At 45.9% G+C, this 25,478-nt stretch overlaps 1 protein-coding gene across 7 annotated transcripts in view; it reads left to right on the top strand.

Moving 5' to 3' along the window:
* The first annotated feature begins 2,629 nt into the window (after nucleotides 1–2,629).
* PAK6 (p21 (RAC1) activated kinase 6) overlaps nucleotides 2,630–25,478 on the top strand; it is a 35,715-nt gene continuing 12,866 nt past the window's right edge. Inside the window, exons 1-7 of one of the 7 annotated variants that reach the window (XM_071808698.1) lie at nucleotides 2,630–3,264; nucleotides 4,788–4,944; nucleotides 6,518–6,622; nucleotides 14,543–14,855; nucleotides 15,253–15,374; nucleotides 16,014–16,080; nucleotides 24,687–24,895. In XM_071808698.1, the coding sequence (XP_071664799.1) occupies nucleotides 24,692–24,895 (204 nt within the window). In that variant the 5' untranslated portion in view covers nucleotides 2,630–3,264; nucleotides 4,788–4,944; nucleotides 6,518–6,622; ... (2 more) ...; nucleotides 16,014–16,080; nucleotides 24,687–24,691. Of the gene's footprint in view, nucleotides 3,265–4,787; nucleotides 4,945–6,517; nucleotides 6,623–14,542; nucleotides 14,856–15,252; nucleotides 15,375–16,013; nucleotides 16,081–20,461; nucleotides 20,646–20,729; nucleotides 21,173–21,220; nucleotides 21,322–24,686; nucleotides 24,896–25,478 lie in introns of those variants that run through there. The other 6 variants (XM_071808697.1, XM_065838942.2, XM_065838946.2 and 3 more) reach the window with 6 other exon arrangements.

Here is a 25,478-nt window from a genome sequence, read left to right as displayed (position 1 = left end):
GGTATAGTGCTGCAGAAGCTGTGAATGCTTTGGCAAAGCCCTGTTAATGTTTCTGGCATTTGTGGTTTTGTTAAACTTCTCCTACTGAGACAAACAGGGTTCCAGACTGAAGACCCTCCACTGTCACCACTGCTTCTGACTTTGCATGTGATACTGGACAAATCATTTAAGTCTTGGGGTTTTCTGGTTTATAAAACTGGTGTTATAGGTTATGTATATTTTCTTATCTAAATATAAATATTTATAAATATTTCTGCCGAGGAGAAATGGTTCATAAAAGCGAGGTGACACTTTGATAGCTTTAGCTGCAGGTTTCCTAACCTGTGTGTGGATTAGTGATTTCTGTAGCGCCCCGTCACTGCAGTGCTTGTGGCCAGCTGAAAATAGGGTTTGATGTTTGTATCCAGAGAGGCAAGCAGGGGAACCGTTGCCCCAGACAGTGCAGTTGTTTAAATTGGAGTGCACTTGTTCTACCAGCTGTTAAGATCCAAGCTGTTTTCTTTGAAAACTAAGCTATTTTTTTACCTCAAAACTGAATCTTGGATCTTGACCTGGATATTGGTGAAATAATTCTTCTTACCATGCAGCTTTTAGGAATGTTACTTTCCTGTTGGATTTTGGTGTGATAGATGGGTGCATGTGTGGTTTAGGTGCCATACACATAAATAATACTCTTGACATGTGTGATAGCTTCCCTGTCATGTTCTTAAACCACCCTTTATTCCTCCTAAGTTATTCCAGATGCATTCTAAATTTTTTTCTGTTGTTGTTTGTGTCTGGGTTTATCATCCTCCCTTTTCTAGCTCTTCTGTGGTTTGCAATCTTTATATGCGCTAAATGTTTCATTGTATGAGGGTTGTGATAATGTGCAACGGCACCCCACATAGTCAAGGCAAACCCAACTGTCACAGTTATTATTCCCAGTGGTTATAAGCAGTGCGGAGTCTTTCCATAAAATGGGGGATCTGTCCCCTCTCTTTTTGTGACATGGTGTTGTCTTTGCTTTCAGAAGCGGCCGGGTTTCAGTGATGCTGCATAGATGCTTCAGGGTAGAAGTTACGGTACAAACACGAGTTTTTGACCTCAAAATAGCTGTGAGCTGGAAAGCTAAATCCAGCTCTAATGAATGAAGTCGGAAAGCTGACGGCATTCAGCAATTTCACGGGCTCAGGATATTTTCTAACAAGAAAATTCATTTCTGAGACTTGTTGACAGAAACATCAAGAATGGAACTGCTGCCTTTGCTTCCACCCACCCCAGCCAAGAGTGGAGGGAGAAAAGCAGCTCTGTATAAATAGCTCTGTTCCTGTCGTATTTGTAAATTCAGTGCTTTTTGTGTCAATGACATCACCCTCTTCTCCATGGCAACTCTCTACGATGTCAAAACTGCAGGGCACCATCAGAAAAACTTAAACCAGCAAATGAACAGGTTGATTCAAGATGATTTAATTGAGAAACGGTGGAGGGGGCAACAGGAGGGGGTGCGAAACACGAGCAAACAGGCTCCTGTGAGCTCTGCTGCTCTGGAAAGCTTGCATCTGTAATGACTGTCTCCTGAATCTCTGCCCCAGCTCTTCTTTGTGTCAGTCCTGTGAGGAGGAGGAGGTGGGTGGAAGGCGGGCAGGCATCTTATTCTCCATCTCCGGTGTGTCTGGAGAGCAGCTCTACAGGTGACTAAGCAGGAGGAGCACGACTGACTCACTGCTGAGTTATTTTCTCACTCTCCTCCTCTCCCCCTCCCATCTTTGCTGTTTGTGTTTTCCCTTGGCCCAACAGCTCCGATTTTTCCCCAGGCACTGATGAGAAAAAACTAAATTAGCAGCAGGCTTTCTTGTTACCTAATGTTCACAAAAATGTGCCTGTGGTTATCTAGGTGAGGAAATAAAAGCCAACTCTGTAAGAAAGAAGAATTAATTGTCTCTTGGATACAACATCTTTATCTTAAAAAAAAAAGTGCTTCTCCTTTCTGAATGTTGTCCAGAAAATACTAAAGGAACTGACATGCCAGGAAATTGTAAATAACTTCTTTATCGGACTACCTATGGAAATACCTAATTGCCTCACTGGCAGCCCTGCTGGTTTTGACTTGATTTCTAAACCGGCTGCAGTTGGGGGAAGGTGTTTCACTTGCTGCCTTGATTACAGAATTGGATTCTGCTGGGTTCCATTTGGGACTGGAGGAGCAGAACAGAGTAGTTCCATCTGCGGAGTTTCAGCCAGTGTGGACTGTGCTTCCATCAGCTTAATAGATCTGTCCTAGTTTACATCCTTATGAAATCTAAAGCCTTTAGAACAGTTTGCCTTCCTTCTTCTGCAGGGTGCCATGAGATCTGTTGCTGAAATTTAGCCTGCAGAAGTGTCAACTTGATATTATATTTTGCATTTTTGAAATTGCATGACGTGAATGCAGCAAGTTATGCAAGATCAATGCAACACCCACAGAGTTTGTATATCCAGAAAGGGACATGGCAATGCTTTCCAAATTGAGAAGTAACACTTTGGCTTGCCCGAGCAATGGAATAACGCTGTATTTGCAGCTCATGGTCTGCAGTTTATACCTCTACAGGGCACAGGAGTCTTTAATTACAGATTCTCAAAGTGTGGGGCTTTGTTATGCGTGTTCACTCCCTCCCCACCCCAGGGTGAAGTGTAAGTCAGCCGTCCTGCCATTTCAAGGCTTAGCTGAGGGCCAATGTGTGTATAATCTTTATACACTAGAATCTTGATTAGCATCTTGCTCTTGCCTTTTCTGCAAAATGTCACTCAACGCACAGTCCCATCCTCTTTGCTGAGATCACAGCATCAGCCCACGATAAAAAAGGTCCTAGAAAACATCGATTCACTGCATTACAGAATCTCGATGGTGGTATGTGCCTACAATGAGATCTCATCAGTTTGAACGGCAGGGTTTTAATGAAATGTACCGCTGTGCTCTCCTTTGTCCTCCAGCTGGGAGGATGTTTCACCTTTGGTGAGCGCTCACACCTGTGCTGAGTGTGAACGAGGGGTGGGGCTCCGGTCCCTCCTCCCGCAGCTGGCGCTGGGCAGGGAGCAGCTGGGAGCCGGGCTGTTCGCATGTGCCTCAGACCCAACCAGGATCGTTCTGAAGAAGCTTTAAGATGAAATTGCTGAGAATTTTTGCCTGAAGCAAGGGATGTTTCCCGTGTTTAAGACAAGCAGCAACCTGCAGTCAGAAGGAAGAAGGGACTGAATTCACTCCAGAAGTATTTCTTCTTCAGAAGTATTGCAGATCTTTTTTCCAAGGTAAGACTGCTGTTGTGGGAGGTAGATGGGGCAACAGGGTCCAGCATTCTGAACACGGCAACTGAGAGGACTTGTAAGATTTGTTGTTGTTGTTTTTTACCTGTAGAACTGAAATCAATCTCTGATGTTTCTGGCACTCCCTTTTTAGCCTGGAAATTTAAATCAGCCAATAAGAACTAATTTTCTGAGGTCTGAGGCCATAAAAAAGAGGTGAGGAGGAATGCTTTTAACACTGCCTTTTGCCTGCCTGTATTCCAGTGGTGAATAAATGCCATTGACTCTGCTTCTGAATCGTGTACTTAAATAGAACCATAAGCATTGTAGGAAGAGTGGGTGAATGAAAGTAAGATTTAGTGAATAGACACGAGCTTATGGTTTACTAATTTTGTTTAGTGCTTTTAAACGTTCACAGAGTATTTGTTGTTCTGTAGGGAGGCAATATGAAGATGGCCTCTGCTTTGGAAACTTGAACTCAAAGGTTTTTAATAGGCCTGGTTTGAAGAAATGGTATTGAAAAAAGAGCAAGGAGATAGGACTTTTCTTTTTAAAGCATCTCTTTGAATTACACCTGAACAACCAGTTTATAGCTGTTGAAAATTATTTGTGGAAAGGCCAGAAAGTAGTACAGAGCTCCTCGTCACAGCTGCAGGCAACTTATTTGAAAAGCCTTATTTAAGGTAGGAAAAAATACCTTGAATGTATAGAGGTGGCTCTGGAAAAAACTCGTAACATCTAAAAGTCTTTTATCATCAGTATCCTCTCTTCCCCATTAGAAGCTAAAACCTGAAACTCCTCCTAGCCAGGAACCCTCCAGACTGAGAATTGTAAGCTTAGGCTGTGGTGTATAAATTACAGACCTTGATGAAAGCACAGCAGAGCACAAATTTTCCAAAGGTGCTGAAGCCATTAAGGAAGCACTTACTGAGCCTTGAAGTGCCGGGAAGAGTGTAGGCGCGAGTCTATGCTTTCGCTTTGCACACTAATGGATCTAATACTTGTACGCAGTTTCATTTTGCTCTTGGAAAAGGGAAATAAACTGGGCTTGTAAAAGCAAAAATATCTCATGTTTGGGGAAGCGTAGTTTGTAAACTTTTGCACCTAGAGCTGAGAAGGAGGAAGAAGCCTTGTCAGGTCTGTGAGAAGTGAAATCAGAAGCGATCTCTGACTTGTTGGCTCCTCCTCGCTAGGTGAGGTATGGACCGGAGCGGTGCCGGGGGAAAGCTGCGGGCGCTTAGGTGAGATTGCCTGGGGATGGCTGGTTGCGCCAAATATCCCAGCAGGGAATGGGGGCCAGGAGGGCGTTTGGTGCCAGCACTGGTTGCGTAACGTTGTGCTGGCTCTGCAGCTGGCTTGGCCAGGCGCTGGAGCAGTTAATACTGGTGGATGCTGTTGCTGCAGTTTGATTCCACTTTGTAGAAATAGTTGAGATGAGGATATTCCTGCCAGCTTCACAGTCAGAGTCATCAGTTCTGCCTCCGACACTTGGGGAGCATGAATGAATAACTCTTAAAACATTCATCTAGGGCAGCTTCCAAGTATCCTGTGCGCCAAAGTCTACAATACATTGTGATCTGATTCATTATCCCAGGATAGCAAAGACTTTGAAGAGGTGTTTACCCAGCGTCTGGACATACTGGACTTCAAGCTCCCAAAGCAAACCTGCCTTGGCAGCTCCCAGGAGTGAGTTTGGAGAGGACGGGGGGCGATGGGTGGGCAAGCCAGGCTATAGAGCAGCAGGGAAATCAACATGGGACATCTGTAGCAATGTGCTGCGGGCTGGTGCATGGGGTGGTGAGCAGCCAGCGTGGCTTTGGGGGCTGTGGAAGGTGCTGCTGCTTTGGGCAGAGGCACTTGACGCCAGTTTAAACTGGAATTCTGCATAACCTGTGTTAAGCACCTTATCATCTTCCATGGGGTGGTTCTTTACCTTAGTAAAATCTTGTATTGCTTTTTGCTGACAGCATTTGGTGGGAGAGGGGGCTTTTTTTCCTGAGAACTGGGGAGAGAGGGATGAACAGGAGGAAGCAAATGATGCTGCTGGAGAAACAAAGCACAGCAAGCTAGATAAAGGTGATCCTAACTGAGGAGGAGGATTGCTGTTTAATTAAAACTACTGCTAAAACCCGGGCTCTTAGTAGTAAAATAAATAATAGCAGGACATGAGTAATTCCTCTCGGGGGAATGTCAGAGACAAAATTACAATAATGTAATAATAAAAGGGGCGTGTGTGCAATTGCTCAGAGGAATAGTAACAGGATAGAATAATTTTTCGCTGCTTAGAAGTTCAAATGTGGTTCAAGTCAAAAGGGACTGAAACCTGTTAAAGCTCACACCCCTCGGGGCTCTCGGGCCTTCAGAAGGCAGAGTTGTCTGAGTTACTGAACCTGCCGCTGCTGCTTTACTCGGCAATCCCAGCAGAGGGGCAGGAGACTGAGCTCCTTCTTGATTTCGCAAATGATGGCAAGTTAAGTGTGTCGCTTGCCCTCCTGCTGCTCAGTCAGTGTGGTTTTCAGTGAATTAAAAAGAAGTGTTTCAGGCCCAGACCTGGCATGACTGAGCCATGTGTAATGCATCTGGAGGCAAGAAAGGACATAGACCATCTTTTGCTTCCTTGTTTCCCTCCCACCCCTCATTTCTAAAACTCAAATAATTTCTGAGCTCTGTCTGCATTCTGCAAGCTGGGATGTCCATTCTAGTAAGGTGGTTAAATAGCGTAAACTCATTAACCACTCTCAACTGAGTAATATACAGTGACATAATTTCTTTTGCATAGCTGCTTTGCATAATACTGCACTTCAGTTGTTGTTACTCCTTCCGTTTCATCCTTTTCATTTCTATGACGTCCATCTGTTTACCAGACAAGGTCTAGAAAAATTGGGGGAAAAAAAAAAATCCCAGAAAACTAAGTGAAAAAAGCACACAAGTCAGTGTAAAGAGGATTTAACACACCTCTCAAAAACCCCAAAAAAACAAACAACAAAACCAAAACAATAACCACCACCAAACAAAACCCCACCCAACTCCAGCACCCTGCAGCAGCCGGCATTGGGGCTGCTTTGCAAGCTGTCGTGTTGACACAGACTGGCATGCGTTGCTGTAGTCAGTTATTGGTCACAAAATTTGTCCCAAAAAACGCCTCCAACAAGAATTCACGTTCCTCAGGACTTGCTTAAAGTCCAGGAAGGAAGAGCAATGCTGCAACCAGAGAACACTTTGGAAAAAACTGCTCAGTGATGTATTTTTGCTCCCACAGGTTGCCACGGGGAAGGCAGAAGGTCTGGTGAATCTCTAAGAGGCTCGGGTGGCCATTTGCAACAGCAACGCTTTGCAGGAAACAGCACAGCCCAGAATCACCAAGGTTAGTCAAAGCAAAGCATAACGTAACAGTGTTTTGTGGTAGATACGGAAGGTAATTCGTAGTCCGCTCTGAAGAATCGGCCTGTAGCTGAACTACAGCTCTGAGTGGTGCAGACCCAGCTGAGGCGCCGCAGGCAGCGCTCTCAGGCCAGGGCCAGGTATCCTGCCCAGAGGATGTGCAGATACTCAAAACACTTGCATAAAAAAGATGGGTTAGTTCTTAAAATGAAACCATTTCAAATGAGAGAGCAAATGCACTCAGCAGTTTCAGCAGACAAGTGTCTTTATGAACTGATAATGTCAACTTGATGGCTCTGTGCTCAATCGTTTTTCCCCTGAGAACGTGGTTAAATGGAAGTGTCTGTAATGGCAGTGTTAGCTTCCTGATGGCCTGCTGGTTTTCTGCCTTTGCTCTCTGCAATGCACAATGCCTTAGAAGTGACTATCTTTTGTTTTTCTTGTACTCTCACCTTTTTCATTCAGATGAAAATTTGCATAGATCTCACTTACTAATCTCTTTGCAATTTGACTGTGTTCTTGCCACTGTGTCCAGAAGACAGCACTAACTAGGCTGCTGAGCCTTGGTTGCACTCCTGATAGAGTATGGATCAGGTCACTGTCCTCCCTGCTGTGTTGTGGGGATGGTTTTTTCCTCACCTGTGTCAACCCCTGAGACTTCTTTCAAAGCTGTGGCTTTTCAAGGCATAGCAGGAGCTGAGCATCTTCACAGCACAGCTGAAGAGCTGTGCCTGTATGGGGAGAACAGGTATGAAAGTCTTTCCTCAGTCTGGACCAGGAACAGAGGGGTTAATATGCCAGAAGGCACTACACAGAGCTTAAAATAACCAAGATCAGGATAATTTGGCTTTAAAAACCATCTGGGGTTTGATTCAGTGCTCATTAAAATTCATAGTAGCCTTATGATCGGCTTCTGGAAGAATTAAGCAGGGTGTTACACTTTATAATGAGCACTTCGGGCCTTGTCCAAGAAAGTACATAAATGTATACAGTAATGTTAAAAATGAATTTATTTCCTATAACATCCAGTTTAGAGTAAGAATCTGTCTGGCACTAGTCAGTGCAAAAACTCTTTGCAAGGGGTTTGGGTTGGATCAGAGGAACAGATGTTCCAGCTGACTCTGGGAAGAAGCCTCTCTGGGCAAGTCATCTTGGAGCGGTTCATGCTACAGCAAGCTGTCCAGTCCGCGTACGCACATAATTAATCTGCAGAAATCAGAGTATGCAGTGAAAGGTGTGGAAAATCAGATTGCAAACCTAGATGCTGGATGGAATAATTGGGCCATAAAATGAAAAATGCATGCTGTGTTTTATTTCATTAGAAACCTAAATGTATACATGTCGCAAGTAGTTTAGATCTTGTACTACCTCATCAACCACGGGTGGTGTTAGTAGGCAAGATGCTCCTGTTTGTGCCTGCCACCGAGGAAACGCCCTGCTTTTTACGCTTTCCTATAAAATAGGCATTTGGTGTTAAAGGCAAAGAAAATACTAATTCTACTGCTTGCTCTCAAATCGAGAGTTTGCAAAGCTCTTTGGGCTTTCATGTTCTCTTCCAAGTCCTAAATGTGTTCTCCTTCAGCTTCTGTAAAGTAGCAGCCTGAGTGACGTAAAGCTGAGCCGATCACTTATTTAAAGAACATTGCCATTTAGTTCTGTGTCATTTAAAGGCAAGTTTTTAAAACAGACTCTTAGAACTCTGGGTCACCTGAATTACATGGAAACTTCTCATTTGTGGTCTGTGATCACCTTCATAATGGTTTGTGGCTGTTCTTGGGCTGAGAGTGCTATTTGTTGAAAGAAGGTATTTCTGTAGGGAACCTGTGCTGAAGCACTTGGGCACAGCTGTTAGCCAGGCTTTCCGTTTTCATCGAAGTTCTGCAGAACAAGAAAATGCTCCTTTCGAGTCCTAACAAGCATTTGTTTTTAAAGGTCACATGCAGAAATGAACTAAGTTAATACTACTTAAAAACTTGAACACATTTCTCTGAATTCATTTATTTATAGAATTCATTTGGTGGTCCAGAGAGCACGTGAACACAAAATGTGGTTTTGAATTAGTAGTTTGATGAATGATGATTAAGTAGATGGTTAACAGAATTTTTTCTCTTATTTTTATGATGCTGTCTTTAGAATCTCTAGATCTGCAGAACAGGAGACATACCATTTTATGTACAGCTTAAATGGCAGTGTTTTATGTTGCTCCTTTCTTCTTTATTTATGATTACTATTATTATTCAGAATCTGGATATTTCCTTCAACTATATGGATATGTATATGTTTGAGTGGATTGGTTTCTGGTGTTATCTTGAAGAGGCTTCTGGTTCAGTTGTGCCCCGGTGGTCTCACTGGCCAGAGCAGCCGCAGGACCCGGCCTGTTCAGAGGAAGGCGTTGGTGGTGCCTGCAGCCACCTGCCGGCAGCTCCGTGTGCCCGGGCGGACCGTTGGCGTGTGTTGCCTTTGGACTCCATTCATCGTGGGGTAGACTCTCGGTATAAAAATATTGTTACAATAGCAGGAACAGCCGGCATGTTTCAACCCTTTGTAACACACAGTGCTTGACTGTGTGCAGCCTTTAGCTTCTTATTGTGGAACCTGACAGCATTAATAGTTGCACAAATGTTTTGGGTAGTTTTGACTATTTTTTTTAATGGAGATTGGTGGTTGGAAGCGTTATCGTGTGCCCAGCAGCCTGTGTTCTGCTCAACCAGCATCTTATTCTCTCTTATGCCGGTATTTAGGCTATTATAAATTGCAGCCTGAATGAAGACTAGAAGAGAGAGCTGAGGATGAAGAAAGTAAAACGCTTCTCTAACTACTGGCAGAAAAGACCAAAAACAACTCTTAGGGGAGGTAGCAATTACCAGCCTTTTCCTCTGTTGTGGTGGTTAGTACACAAGACCAGGATGTCACAGCCAGCGTACTTTTCTGCACCATATAAATGACTAAGTGGTGATTATAACCATTAATCCAGCCTGTGGACTCCAGTGCGCTCACCGCTCGTGCAGCCAGGGAGCGGAGGGCACAGCACGCTGCCATGCCTGTGGCAGTGGCAAAACAAGAAGGCCCAGTTCCTGCATTGCAGGTCACTGGCTTCAGAGTTGTGGCGGTGTGACTGCGTGTGGGGCTGAGCTGTGTGCCGGGCTGCTGAAACTACCTGAGTTTAAAAAGAAATGTTCATAGTAACAAACCAAACAGATTTAACCCTTTACCTCCTATTTCCAGTAAACCCAAAAGCTTTTCAGTGCCAGTAACTGTATTGATTATCTGCAGGAATGAGGTGCTGTACAGAAGTGTGGTGAGAGGAAAGTAATTCCTCAATCCAGCAACTGGAGGGGGCTGAGATAAATTTTGGATACTCACCCCCATTGCAATGGGGATTCCTCTCAACCCCTATTCAACTCAAACAGTTGCTCTCTGGCTCTAACAGCCTCCCCACAAAATAAGCTACCCGTACAGCGCCGCAGTACAAAACACCCTCCTGCGCTTGCTGTGGGGCGGCTGCTGCTGGGAGGGTGACAGTGACGTTGCCACCTGTTCCCTGACTGCAGGCTCAAAGCGCAGCTCTCTGGGGTGTGCTGCCTGCCCTGGCTGCTGATGGCTGCGTGCTCTGCGGGGCAGCTGTTGCCTCCACACGGCACCCAGCGGGATGGATGGAGCCTCCTGGGCTGCACGGAGCCACATGGCTGGATTCTGAGAAGCTTCAGCTCCAGCTCTCAAATTATTCTGGGCTCTTGAGAGCTGGGTTTGAGCATACCCAGAGGTAGAGAGCGCCTAGTAACTGCAAAGGGCGTTAGACTTTTGCTACCGTTATTTTAGCCAGTAGGAATTCTCTGAATTCTGGTTAATACTTTTGCAATAGCTGACTGACCTAGTTATTCTGAACAGAAGCTGTGGTCTGTATTCCTCTTATGTCAGCCAGGGATTTCAATCTGCATTTCTATAGCATCTTTAAGGATTGCAGCATGCTTGAAAAAACAACAGATTAAGCCGCCTCTGTTCTGTGGGAGTTAAGCATTGTCACAGTCATTTTACCAGAGTGCAGAGTGACTTTCCCAAGGTGAGCTGGCAGAGATGTGCGAGAGGCGGGGGACACGGGCCTGCTGCTGCAGCGCTGCCATTGCAGGGCTTATCGTCCCGACTTCTGTGCAAAGCAGCAGATACACCTTTGGTAGAGGTGGCATAGACTTGTGTGGTGGAGTATGACGTTACTTCTGTTATAACCTAGCAAGTCTGTGAATTTTTGTGAGTGAAAGATCTGGAAGAAGTGTGAGATGGCTGTGATCCCAGCTGTATTGATATTATCTGCAGGGAATGTCTACGAAGCCACAGGAATTTAACCAGTAGCAAAATAACATGTACTGTGTTCAGGTGATCCTCTTGAGCTTTAGTTTCAACTTCTCATCAGAGTGGGAGTTAAGATTTTTAAAGAGAGTCTGCTGGTTTCTTACTCTCTTTAATCTTAATCTGCTTTCTTGCCTATGTTCTCAACTCTTGCTGCTCCAGCCGGGTGTTCTGTGTGGCAGAGTTTGCCGGTCCCCTTGCTAGCGATGCTTTGCTCCACCATTGGAGTTCCTTGTCCAGGACAGCCTGGCTGTGATTCTGCCCTGGTGCTGGCGAGAGCCTGGAGCAGCACAAATCTCATTCAGTTGTACAGCTCTGCTGCATTTGTGGTTTGGTTTGAATTGAGCCAAAAAAAGCCAGGAGGGTAACCCTAGCACTAGAGCAAGCAACCCTAGTAGAGGGTAACCCTGACATTAGAGCAAGCAACCCCAGTAGTGCTCTCTTGAAATTTTCTGCCCCCTCTGAATGAGATAGCCTTGGGGAAAGGTAGTGAAGTGTAAGCACTTATTCAAAGTGAAACTGCCTCAGGATTGCTGCCTCCTTATCTCCAGTCCTGCCTAATGTCATGTGTTGATTATGAGACTTGCAGACTTGATTCCTATCTCGTGCTTCCTCCCACCGGTTGATGCTGATGCTTGGTGAATTTGCAACACACCCTTTCTCCTAGGGACCCTTTTGTCCCAGCTGTGTATTTTTTCACTTCCCTGGCCAGCCTACTCTGGATTTCAAGAGCCATGAAAGAAGAGGGACCACACTTTGTTGGCAGTGCCTTTGTGCCTCCTAGCAAATCCCGAGCTCAGAGGAGCCTGCTGGAAAGTGTAGCTCTGAACCACAGCCTAATTCCGTGGGTAGAACAGGCCTAGTTCTTACTGGGATTTCCTGAATGCCTCAGATTTGGTGTGTCTTGGTATTAGGCTTTGCCTGGAAGCCTTGTTGAAGCAGGATAAATTTTTCTTAGCAGCTTTCCCATGTCCCACAAGCTCCAAACAGGTGGCCAAGTACATTTCTCCTGGCTGAGGTAGACGAAAGCTGTTGTGTAAGGTACAGTTGGCTTTGGTGTCTCTAACTTTTTGTTTTTTTTAAGATGAGAAGTGCCCAGTCTTGCCTGTTGGCATAGTAAAATGTTGAAAAGTTTTTTCTTATCTCACAACATTCAGTTCCAATAGAGATGAAACGGGCTTAAATGGAATCTCTTGCAGCGACAGCACAGGATGCGAGGTACTGGCGCTTTCCTGAAGCAGTGACATGGATGGGCAGGGTGAGAAAAAAGGACAGATCAGCAGTTTTGATCTGAAATGTGCTACGATTTGTGTCTGGGGAGGGCCGTGGAGGACGGAACGGCCCTTGCTGTGTGGCTGATGAGGCAGCCTGCGATGCGAGCCGTTGGTCAGGGTACGGGCAGCGCTCCTCGCTTGCTGGCTCTGGCTGCCACAGCGGAGACAGACAGGACCTGAATGAGCAGCACAGAGCAGAGCAGCCGTAGGAGGAGTGGGGTGTGGATGCGTGTGTTTAGAGAAATGTGTTAGTATAATTATTTATATAGTCTTGTGCAATTCTCTAGGTAAGAAGGGAGCAGTGGGCAGAGAAGGAGCAGTGAAATGTTTAATAAAGGGACAGTTGCTAAAGGGGAAAATTAGAGATGCATCATTTTTACTGGGAAATTTTTCTTCAAAGTGTGTAGGACTGCTGGGACCAAACTTGGGAACAGAAAGACTGGAAAGTGTCCGAATTATTCATTAAGATTGTAGGCAGTAGAAGTTCACACCAATTCAAAGCTGCCTTGGTTTCATCTAAGCTTGTTTCTTGACAAGTAAAATCAGGCTCTTCCATTTATAAAGAACTGGTCTTGTTCTAAAGGACTGTCTTAGCATGTAGGCCCATAAAATATAATACTTATGCAAATCTGAAGCCAGTTCCAAGCCTGGGTGACTCCTTGTAGAATATAAATGATGTTTCTTTCTGACGCTCCCAAAGCTATCATTGTGTAGACGGCTCCTCACTGACTAACACAGCAAAGCACAGATGCAAGAGCTGGCAGTGGCGGTTTGCACTCGCTGTTGCATTTCCTCCACGCCTAGCAGGACTATGTTCTGTGTCCTCATCTCCAATCCTCTGCTGTGCCACTTCTGCCTCACGAGCTCCACTCTTTTGGAGAAAGAATGCTGTCCCATTGTCCTGATTGTAATTTGTTATTTACTACTATTAACATGAACTTTTTTTTGATTACATCTGCGTATGGGGCCTGTCCTGTGGGAGGAGCCAAGCTAACCCCCAGACAGACAGGGACCTGGCTCACTGTATTTCCTATACCTGAGGGACGCTGCCATCAGGTAACAGGCAGGAAGCCTCTGTCGCTTTGGCAGGTTCTGGCAGGCAAGGACCTGCAGTGTGATGTAGAAAGTGACCGCTTTTGGGGAAGCAGCTTCCACAACTTAGTTACCAGGTCTGGAAATGGGGATAATGAACCTTAGACCATCAGCTACAATGCCAGGATTTCCTTTACATTCTCTGCGCAAACCCCATTTCTGTTCCTTCTCCATAATATTGCTGTAGATCTTGTGCATCCCAACTAGATCTGTGAGTCTGTTGTACAAAAATACTGCAGCATAGTTAGGCGGGATGAATAGGTAGGAAGGAAAATGGGAATAGGGGAACGTTGCTAAAAGGTCACCAGGCCGGCCCGCCTCTGCTGGACAAGCCAATCCCAGCAGAAATGATGACAGCCTAATGACTGTTTGTAGCATGGCATTTATTTATTTTAAGGGCAGTTCAACAAAACCAAGGTTAAAAAAATAACAAAAAAATCATGGTGGTGGACTTTTAAGGCTTTTATCTCTGCTCTTTGGACCTAAAATATCTTAGGGTTAAGCCAGCATTGTTGGTGGTTTGGAGAGACCAAGAATCCTCCTTATCTGGAGTGGAGAAAGAGCAGCTGATGGGTTTGCTGACATGAACTCTGACCTGTCCTGGGCTGTAATCCTCAAAGTCTCCCCTGATGATGGCCCCTTCCTGTATGGTGGAGCTGGTGTCCCGCTGAACACACGGCACTTGTGGAATCATCTATTTCCAGGAGCCAGGAAACCCCGAGGCATGGCACAGGCAGCGCAGCAGGATTACAGGGTGACAGCAGACTGCAGACCTCGCAGCCCTGACTCACGCCCAGCGACAGGGGAAAAGTCAAAGCGCCAGGTCAGGTGCTGCTCATCTGCAATGCAAATAAATTGGCAAATGATTCTATAGCCAGCCATATAGCAAGCAATTAAAGCTTTCCTGACAGGAACGACAAGGAATTGGTGGCAGATCCTGAAATCTGCAGCCAGGCGACACAGGCAGAGATGTTGGGATTTGTTAGAAACTGCAGCAGCTCTAGGCCCTGAGGCTGTGGAGCCAAGAGAGAAGAGCTAACAAGCAAGTCAGAGCTTTAATAGGTCAGCGGTGAAGTGGGGGGGTGAAAAGGGTGGAGGGGAATGGGAGGTGATCTCCCCAAGGTTTCTGCCTGCAACCCAGCAAACCTTGGTGCCCAGGTGTGACTCTGAGCTCTTTCTCTCATCCCCTCTAGGCAGCAAAAGGAGAAGACAAGATTGTCCCAAGAGGTTGTGCTGTCGGTGTGTGTCATTGTCCTTGGAAGAGGAATTTGAGGCTTTTCTGTGCTGAGTGCTTCTGTGTCCCATCTGTTACCACACCCTGAAATCAAACTCGGCAGTTTAGGTGAACCAGGCACTGTACAAACATGTCAGACTTGCCTCCACCCCTTTTGCTTCTCCCGCTTTCTTCAGCCGTCTTTCTCTCTGAAGTTTATCGGCGTGTCAGTGGATTCCGGTGGCAGAGCATTCCCACCTCACCTCTGGTGACAGCGCAATGAGGAGTCGAGGGTAAGCTCCTTCCCATAGATTTGGGGATCAACATTGACTTGCTCGCTTGCTTTAAACCAGTAACAACACTGTCCTAATGGCTGCTGCTTCGTGCATTTGGTGATTTGTTTTCTCTGTGTACAGAGGACTGGGTTTGTCAGTTTAAACTAACATCTTCACTCCCCAGTGGCTGTGCTGCCACGGCTTAACTGCTTCCCTTCGGAGCTAAGCCTTGCCGCTGCCAAGAATTAGTGTAATGATCACGCATATGTTGGCAGTGCCAGCCTAGGGCAAAGTGAGAGGGGAATGGTTCGGAGGGTCATACAGTTTTTTCTCTCAAGGGATGGTTTTGGAAGGGAAGAAAAACCAGGAGCTGGATTCCTTTGGGAAGGAATTTACTTCATCTTTGCTCCTATAGCCCAGCAACACTGTCCTCCAATCGGCTTTGCTGCATGACAGTGGGAGAGTTTCCCTCCAGACCCTTCTTTCTCCTTTCACTTGGAATTGTTCTCTACCGGCATTGTTGCAGCAGGATTGCCAGTAAGATCTTGTGGTTTTTTGCTTTCCAGTGTCTTTTGGGTGGGCCAGTGTATGGGTCTGTGGTACCTGGGGTCTAGCAGTTTAGCCTTTTGACACTCAAAATGATGGGGAATGTGCAGAGGAAAATGCGTTGTTGAATCTTGCAGGGTGATGCTCTTAAAACACTGGGGTAAAGAAGGGGTTAAAATTGACTCTGGATGATGCTCGAGAAAGCAGACAGCATGTCAGGAACATGCATACTCATTGCCTTTATGCGAGACATTGCAACATCTCCTTTTAAGTCTCTTGTATCTGCAAGGACCCTTGCCATCTCTTAGGAGGAGGTCTGACTGCCTCCCCAGTTAAAGCCCCTCGTGTCTCTGTTCCTGACCTGGCTGCTGTGCTGGCCAAGATCCTCTCAGCACACCTACTGAAACCACGCTGTAGTACTCGTGTGTGCGGGTGCGTGAGTGTATTTTACCTATGTGAAAGCTGGCTAATCTCCTCCTATTTAAGTTACAATCTACAATTCTATTGGGCGTTTGTACTTAATTATTTTTGTCAAGGTGGTAACCAACCTATACAGCCATGCATTTACAGCTACAGAAGACAGTCCTGTCCGTTAATGTTTGCTGATACATTTGCTTTCTTCTTTACCAGGTTGTTAATGCCTTAATGTGTCTGCGGACAGAGTACTGAAAAAAACCAGAAGAGAAGTTTGTGGCTGGTGAGTGCAAGTTCTCGGGTGAGGCTGGGATGTACATGGAGTAAGAGAGATTTGCTGAGTCCTCCTCTGCTTTTCTGAGTTTTGTGACTGGGTAAAACTTGAGTCAGCTGAGCCCCTGCACAGCTGCTGGGGAAAGAAACGCTGTTGCAGGGTGCTCTCTCAAGCTCTGTCGCACTGAGGAGTCTCATTCTTGACGGTGTGATGAAGCTGTGTATTGATTTTCATATTCCACTCTGCCTTGGTATGTGCATCCTGTGTGCTAAGTGTGAGCAATGGTTTATGGAAAGAGCTATCAGCAAATAGTGTGCTGGATTAGTAACTATGCTTCCAGATGGACAGGGGTTATTTCTGTCCGGATGGATGCGAGTATGTGTGTACCTGGAAAGAATATTCTAGGTCCTGTTACCGAGGCTTGCAGAAGTGAGAAACACAACTCGTGCTTGGTCGCGAAATGGTTTCCATTCACAAGGAGAAGCATTATAAAAGTTTGGCAGTCCTACCTCCAATCAGAAAAAAAGAGCACCTTTTAACCTACTTCTCTAGTGTGCTTAGAGAAGTTCACAAGCAGAGAAAAGAGCTAAATACTTTGTGCAAATTGCTTAAAAGAGCTTGCAGTAGCCTACTCCAACCGCAAGTAAAAATTTGGCCAGGTTCTGAGTTCTGCATTGCACATCATGTTTTCCTGAGGGTACCAACGGAGGTGCCACGCTGCAGTTTCATCACATTCAGAGCTGCACACCAGTTCTGTACATGCACAGACATCAGCTCTGAAGTCAGCAGGAGCAGCTGAAGGGTAACCAGCGTGTTGGGCTGCACAGCACCGAGAGCCAGACACAGCACAGCAAACTTTCCTGTCTTGCCAGGGGAGCATGTGGACTAGGGGACTAGTTTTCTTGTCTGTTGTACTAACCCTGCTCCTGCAGCAGTCCCGTTGGCTTCGCAGTTCTCATTGCACAGACTCAGAGCAGTGGAGGACAGAATCAGGACTCGGCTGATACAGGTCTCGTTTTTAAGGAATCTCTCAGGATGGTTTCTAAAGTTGCAGGATTACCATATGGCTTGCGGGCTAAGGCACTGAGACTTGGTCATTAGTGATATTGTTTTGAGACTTATCTTCTGTTTTTCTGGTATAAGTGAGCAGTGTGAATGTAGGGTGACAATAGACTAAAAGTTCAGATCCATTTCCCTCAAAAAACTCTCAGGAAATTACATTCGCCCTAAGGCTGAGCCATTTTAACTTGTAGGAATTAGTAATTGGATTATTTTGTAATTAATTGATGAACAGAGGGTAGCTGTAGACAGTAACAGTTATTTGTCTTTACTTGTGTTATGAGTGCACCTCAGGTTTTAATGTATGGAGTGCTGTGCGACCACTCCTAGTTATGATGTGTTTTTCCTTTCCAAACAGAACAGAATAACCAATCCTGTCTCGGAGAAGACTTGTCTGCTACCATGTAAAGTTCCGTACCGGTGTTGGCAGTCATGAGCAGGAAGGCAGTCAGTCGGCAGGCTGTGGGCTTTAAGCTAACCTGTCTGCCACGTTTTGGGGCACTCCACCTGGGCTGCAGTCTTGCCAACAGTTATCTCAAGGGGGTATAACCCAAGTGACAGCTATTAAATAGGTATGGATCTCACTTTGGGAGAACATGAGGATCATAAATAGGGATTGAGATTGTTTAGTGTTGTTTGTGAGATAGCTTTACTCTTCCATCTCTATACTCGAGTGGTCTGGGGAAGCATTGTGGTGGCTCTGGCAGCCCTTTGCCATGCTGCTGCAGCAAGGATTGTGATCTCTGGTACCTCTGCTGGGCCAGGTCTCCTTGCGAGCAATTGGCCGTGCTCATCGAGTGCACAGCTCTTGCTTGGCTCCTGCCTGGTGCTTCCCAGCAGTGAAGTCTGTATTCTGCACATTTGTAGACCCGAGCTACAGCTTCCCTCTCGTAACCCAGAGTGCCAGAGGCAGCTGGATCTGTGACCCGTGACGTGGCGCAGAGGAGCTCGGAGAGGTTACAGTGCAGATAGAGCCGTGGGACGTGGCACTCGGTGTTTTGCAGAGCTGTGCTTGAAGGAGTGTGTTCCCCACATGCAGCCGAGTGCCTTGGCTCCTTCGTGTGTCATGTGAGCTGGCGTGCCAGATGTGGCCCCTTGCACTTGTCCCAACATAACCTCTTATCTGATATGTTAGCTGTTGCTATTCACATGAATTTTTTGAGGCAGAGCCTTAAATGTTCTTAATCTAAGCTCAGTAGCATTTTTGTGCTCATTTGGAATGGGTCTGTCACACAAGGCAGTGGAGAGTGAAGCCCTGTATCCTGCCCTGTCTTGAAACTCTTTGGTATTCTGGGTTAACAGCAAAATTCAGACTCCTGGTTTTAACCCTGATGCATCCTTCATGGCAAAATAATGCCAGTAAACCCATTTGAAACAATGCGGTTACTCTCTGGACATGAACAGTGAAGTGTGCAAGTGTACGGCAGGTGTCAAAGGGATGCAGTGCTGTGTGGTTTTGTGTATCCAGAACAGGGGACAGACCCACTGAGTATTTTAAAGGTTGGGAAAAAGGGTCATAGTTGGTACAGTCCTTATGTCTTTGCCTTTTGACTTGCAGCGTGCATCTCACTGGCTTGGCGGGAAGATGAGTTGCAGCTTTCCCTTGGTGCTGTGTGGTATTTGCTGCCTGTAACTCTCTCACAAACCCAACACAGATGGGAAAAGGCTGATCTTATAATGAAGGCACTGGATTGCAGCTGAGGTTTGGGTGTGATTTCTGTCTGTGCGGCTGTTTCTGTCATGGCGTCCAGACCTATGTGCTGGTGTCAAGATCAAACCTGTGGTCAGAGCGTGTCTTGGCTCCCACAGGGGCTGTGCACCCGTGTTTTCTCTCCATGGAAGCCAGGGTGTGTTTGGCCTGGATCTGGCCTTAATATGAAGTTAAAAAGCAGACAGGAGACGTACCTGGAAGCTCTTTTAGGTTTGCTAATCTAGACATAGCTGGGAAGAAACAGAGCTAGTAATTTTTTTGTCTCGTCTGCAAATGAGGGTAATAATTCTTTTTCCTTAGCTTTCGTCTCTTTAGATGAACCCCGTGGAGGGTGGGGCCTGACTTCAGAGACTGGCACTATGGGACAGTGCCTTTAGTTGGGATTTTTAGGGGACTGTAAATGAACTGGAAAACTTGATTATTTGTCAAGGGAAAAAGCCCATTAGCATTTGGGACATGCCTGTACTAGTTTCAGAAGGTTCAAGAGGTCTTTTCTTTGCAAGTGCTTTTGTATGTCCCAGGATGAATTTGGTCTAGTACAGCTAAAACACACCTACAAGTATGTCCAAAACAAGCTCAGCACATAGGCGTTCACTGCGTTTCAGGTTTGAGTCCTAATTTATGAACCAGGAAATGGAGCAGGGGAGCATGAGGCTGCACCAGAGCCTTTAGAACCCTGCTCAGCGGAGCCAGGGCTAAAACTGTCAAGCAATTGTGCTCTTTTTCCCATTCGTCAAAAATAAATCCACAGATATAACAAATATGTCTCTCCCTAAGCGTATTTCTAATGTAATGTTAATCTGTGCACATGTGTATGTTGGGGCAGGATTTAGAGCATTCCGTCAGTTTGTGCTGCCCCTTCGCTCCATGTAGCTTTGGGGCTGGGGGCTGGCGGGGGAGAAAGGAGTGGAAGCAAAAGACTTGAAACAGGGGAAGTGATAGCACAGGAGGCAAACGTTCACTCTTCCCTTAGGGGAAAAAAGTACCTGAAACCAGAATTGCAGACAAATGTGGAAGGAGTCATGGTGATAACGCTCTGTGCTCTTAGATCCCATTTCAGGTTTCAGACCATTTTGCTTTTCTTTCCCCCCTTCACTCACCCTTTGTTGTCGTTTCTCACTGTGTGAAGTCACATTTAGATTTGTAAGCTCCTCAGGGAACTAACCTGTCATTTTTCTTTGTCTGCAAAATGCTCTGAACCTTTATGGCTTGTTATAAATAACCATCATGTCAGAAACCTCAGGAGGGCAAATGCTAGGATCCTAGAAGGTATGGAATACAATAGAATGCCATGTGTGGATATTCACATGTGCATATGCATGAACACATGCATCTGTGGATACAATGTACATCTATAATGGCCTATTGAACTCGTGCTGCAGTTGAGATGTATTATATGACAGTGACCAGCATAGCAGAGTACGGAAATATGTATTTCCTTTTAACTGGTGACATCTCTGGGATCGTCTTCATCTTCCTACTCCAAACTCAATCTGCATACTGCAGTTCCTCAGGTCCTGTAGGAAGAGTTCTCCCTCCTCCTCTTGCAGCTGGCCAGAGTAGCCTGGGTGTGAGCTGAGGGAGAGCCTGGAAATGCTGGGGATGGCTTTCCTGAGCGTTATCTCTTGTCCGGGAGGAGGAATGTACCAACTGCGGCCAGCTCTGCCAGAGCAGCGCAACCAGCACGGAGGAGCCGCTTCGGCTGCTGCAGCAAGGAGGGGGAGGGAGAGCTTATTTTTAACTGGAAACTAGACAAGTGCGGCTGAAGTAGCTCTGTGCTGTCTTGCTATCGCCAAGCGTACGTGTGAGTGAGCGAGCGTGCGAGCAGTTTCGTACAGGGCATGTGTAGTACTGGTGTGGGTAGCTGTGTGTGCACAGGGTGAAGCAAGGCAGCTGAAACGCCAGTGGGTGCTCGTCGCTTTGTCTGTGCGCTCGAACTCTTGTCGCGTAGCGAGCAATTCTGATAACCTTTATCTACTGCTTTTTTCAGTGGCTTGATGCTTTTCTGTGCGCTGCTCCTCACCTCCCTCCCAGCCATTCCTCCTTCCCTTCCCAACTCTGGTCCCCTTTCCCACCCTTCATCTTCCCACCCTTTCCTCTCCTCCAGCCTGACCCTTCTCTCTTCTTGCCCCTCCTTCCCAGCCGATCCCTCCCCCTCTCTGAGCTGCTGGCTGGGGGATTTGTTCTCGTGCTCACTGGCAGATGTGACAGCTTTTGGAACTGTATCATCTAGGAACAGCTATATCTGGAGTTGCAAACCTAACGTGGTTTCCCAGGCAGCAGGAATGGATTGCTGAGAGAATTTCCATCTCCGACTGCTTCTGTCTTGTGGTAGTGAATTTTATTCTTTGTGTTTGTGACATTTCTTCTAGCACAGTTGTCAGCACTGAATGAAAGCCTGAAGTCTACTAGATTATTATAAAATCAGAGTCACAGTATTTGTATTATATTCAGGAGATGCTGTCTGCGTTTAAATACAGGTTTGGCTTGATTTACAAAATTTTATATGCGCAAAATGTTTTTATGAATTTCTTACTGAATTAGAAAAGGCCTGGTTTATGTATTTTATTTAAATGTTCTTTAGCTGGCTATTGGAAATACAAGTAAGTAGCTCTTGCATGAAAACCAGAAAGTGAAAGGAGACTGGTTAGCTACAGACATTCTCAGTGAAACGCAAAACCTGCACAGATTATTACCATCCACTGGATTTCAAATAACTGTTTTTAGTGTGTGAATTTCATTTGATCTTGATGCGGTGTGCCTTTAAACCACCTGTCTGATAGGGCAATGTCTTTATAATTGGAGATTGATGCTGACCATATAAAGCAAATGTCATTGGATACCCAGGGGTGTGTTGTGTTTGGAGTTGCTGACATTTTGTTGTTTTTAAGATGTCTGTAATAAGGCAAATAAGGTAGGTGCAGGCTATGGCAGCTGGGCACGATCAAATCGACTGTGGACTTGGTAGTTGCCTCTTTGTGGCTTGAGGAAGCGTGCCTGTGTGTGCAGGATCTGAGTGTGGGCCAGGTGTTGACTGACAGGCATAGTGATTTAATGTAAATATACAGATGTGCTGTTTCTGCTGATGCAAACTGATGTGCTGGCATAGAACTACTGTTCTGTTTGAGGCCAGAATATCACCCAGACTTTACAAATTTGCATTTTGAAGTAGTTTAGCTAGAATCCTTCTCTTTACGGGGACACGACTGAAATATTTAGAAAACAATTGATCCTGCAAGTGCTAATGTTTGTGGTGCTCGTCACACCACGTTTTACAGAACCCCTCGCCACCTGAAGCAGGTAAAGGGAAAACTTAAACAATGCTCTGTGCTGTGCCCTGAATATTTTCTTATTATGATGAGGAGTAGAATTGAGAATCTGAACAGGAGACAGAAGATGCTGGGTCAAATAGTGATGTGGCTGTGTCTGGAAATGCCCCTGCGCTGGTGGGCCAAGCAGCTGTCACAACTGACGTGTAGTCAATGATTCCGAACCGAAGCACTTGATATCAACTACAGATACACTCTCTGCTTCCCTTGGAGGCTGTGAAAGCTCCTCTCTAGCACCAGCTGTTGGTGTGAACAGCACTAACACCAGGAGCTATTAGCATATCTTTCCTTTCTAGGACTGTCTGCACTTCTTTTTCCCTTAAAGAATTGCTCTATGACTTTAATCTTGATTATTAGTTAATAGGCAGCACCTAAGGGGCCTTAGAGATGAATCACTGTGTGTGAGTAGCTGCAATACAGACCCGCAGCACAGGTGCTCTTCCCAGAAACTCTCCATTAAGATGTATTTGAGTTTTCATTGGAACACATTCTAAGCAATGATTATTTTGGCTGCAGAACCTCTCCTAGGCAAAGCAGTTGCTTCCAGCCTCTTTTGTAAGTGGTGTTTTAGTTGCCCAACCTTTTGCTTACTTTATTAACTGGGAGGTACCTTCAGTAGGCTTCTGGACACAGTATTGCGGTAGGCATTGTCAGTGCGTGGAGCCTGCGTTTCAGCGAGGATTGCATGACTGGAGGGGTTAGATGGTGTAAAGGTCCTTCTGTGACACACAAATGCTTCCCATCCCAGTGACTACAGGATCATGGTCACCGCATTTTCAGGACCTCCGTCTAGCACTAGGAAGCAAAGTCGTCATTTACCTGGTGGCTGCGTTTTGCTCCCTGAAAAAGTTCTAAGTGGAACACTGTGGGAAATGTTTGACTGTGAGGGACAAAAAGCATGAGGCGTGCTGGTGTTCGAGACCAGTGTCCTCCGTGTTCGCGTCTGCACCGCAGCACGTTATCTCTCTCTGTGTTCTGTGTCTTTGACCCTTGCAAATACTTATTCAACACAAAAAGTTGCTGAGGTCCTATACAGGGACGAGCAATTGAGGAAGATGCAGCCTTCATCACTTTAAGTGACGCTAGTGAGAGACAACCGGTAGTATTACAATTGTCAGTGGAAAGGGAAGAGCATATCAGGTTTTTTTTCTATACCTGTACAGTGTTGGGTGGGTTGGTTGGTGGTGCTGGTGTGTGCTGTGGCTTTTTGTTTTTTGTCTTCCCCCCACCCCCAGCTAGAGTTTTATTGCTGAGCTACCTAAAACGTTTTGACGCTGGGTCTCAGCTTTGTCTCATGTCTCTTCAGTTCCTCCCGTGCATTGACGCGATGGGACGATGAGCTCTGGAGCACACCAGTTCCGTTGCATCCACACAATGGATCTGTGTGGATCTGCTCGTTAGATGTGTTTCTTCATCAGCAAATAGGAAAATGTAACTTAGAATATTTGTAACTTCAAAGCCATCAAACCACTCAGTAGAATCATAGAACAATTCAGGAGAGAAGAGACCTCGAGATCTCTCCTGTCTTGTGAAGAGGCTGTGTCCATCTATTGCAGTCCTCCAGTTAGTGAAGCTTTCCCACCTTTGACTGCGTGCAGAGCTCCAGTTCTTCCTTTTTCTTTGTATCTTCTCAATTTCAAAAAGGTCTAAAACTTTTGTCTTTTTATCTATCTACATCTCTTTTTTAGGGGGGGGGCTTTACAGTCTAAGTTCAGCTTTTGAACATCTCTTTTGTTTGGGTATATGTAAGTGTTAGCTGGTTTTGGCTTGTTGCAACCGTGATGGCTGTTCACACAAACTGTCTCTCTCAGCCCCCAAGGGAAAGGAATCTTGGTTTTTCATTTCAGCTTCTTCAGCTACCTGCTGACAGAGTTTGGTTTCCACCTCCCGCCTGCCCTCTCTCTCCCAAGCCCTCTGTCTAAGCTAGAAAAAGCGAGATCCAAAATCAGCCTTGGGTAGCTCTCCCTTTGGCAACAACTCTGTCATCTTTAAATGGGAATTAAATGTTGGTTACTTACTTGGAGTAAGCAGTGAGAAGGCAACCTGCGCCCTGTTTGTAACCACCCTTCGTTGCAGGCTTGCGGTGGAATCAGTGCTGTCTTGCTGGCTGGACTCCAAAGCCATTTAACCTGAGTACAAGCCTGTAAAATATAAATATGTATCTCATCTATATTTAAAATGTTTATGTTGAGCAATACAAATTTGTAGAAATAAAGGATGTCAAGTGGTAGGAGTTCAGCTACAGATGCAGCCGGTGTCCTTTGGTCTGCTGGAGCAGGAGCGCTGTGTCCCTAGAAATCGCAGCTCAGTGGTCTTGAGCAAGTCATTGCTCTCATTGCCTCTGTTTCCCCATCTGCAAAAAGCAGATGATCAACTCTGTTGTTCAAGTGCTTGTCACTGGAGAATGTTCTTAATACAATGTAATTAAATAGTATAATTGAGATGGGATATTACTGATTGCGCATATCAGATGTAGACATGCAGGAGCACTGACAGCATTGCCTTCTCTGATTCAGGCATCATGTTCCGCAAGAAGAAGAAGAAACGCCCGGAGATCTCGGCTCCGCAGAACTTTGAGCACCGTGTCCACACTTCGTTTGACCCAAAAGAGGGCAAGTTTGTTGGCCTGCCACCTCAATGGCAGAACATTCTAGACACGCTGAGACGCCCCAAGCCGGTGGTAGATCCTTCAAGGATCACGAGGATGCAGCTCCAGCCCATGAAGGTAAGAGAGGAAGACTGCTCCCTGCTGTTCCTTGGGGGGCCCCCAAGGTGAGACAATGTTTCCATTGCCCCATATGTATTGAAATGGAGCCAAGGGTGGGATCTGCAAGGAATTCTGGGGGCAGCAGGGTCTCGGTTTTTGTAACACCGTCTTTTTGTTGTGGTGATAGTATCTTCATCAGCGATAAGGACAGTAGTATTCCTCACTGTTCCAGCAACCAGCTGGCTGCCTGTCACTGAAAGCTCCAGTGGCAGCTGACAGGGCCTAGGATGTGTTCAGCCCTTGTGCAGGGAAGCAAAGAGGAGAATTTGTGGAGGGACCTCTTTTAGCAAGTTTGTCATTCTTGTGGGTGAGCAAATTTGGCTGGCAATTAAGTTGACAGGAAAGGCTGAGTGGGAGCGAGTGGGGTAGCACTACGGTTATGGATGGCTGAGTGACACAGGGAGCAGGACTAAACGAGGGTTTTTACAGCAGCAGTTTAAGAGAAAGTGGGACATAGTAAACAGGGAACAGCCTTAAAACAATTCCTTCAGTAAGGAGAAACAAGTTCCTGATGTTTGGAGGTGGGTGCGTTTAGATGGAT

This window comes from Patagioenas fasciata, chromosome 5 (genome assembly GCF_037038585.1).
Source record: "Patagioenas fasciata isolate bPatFas1 chromosome 5, bPatFas1.hap1, whole genome shotgun sequence".
Lineage (NCBI taxonomy): Eukaryota > Metazoa > Chordata > Aves > Columbiformes > Columbidae > Patagioenas > Patagioenas fasciata.
The sequence above is the reverse complement of the archived record's forward strand: the minus strand, read 5'-3'. Positions and strand labels throughout refer to the sequence as shown.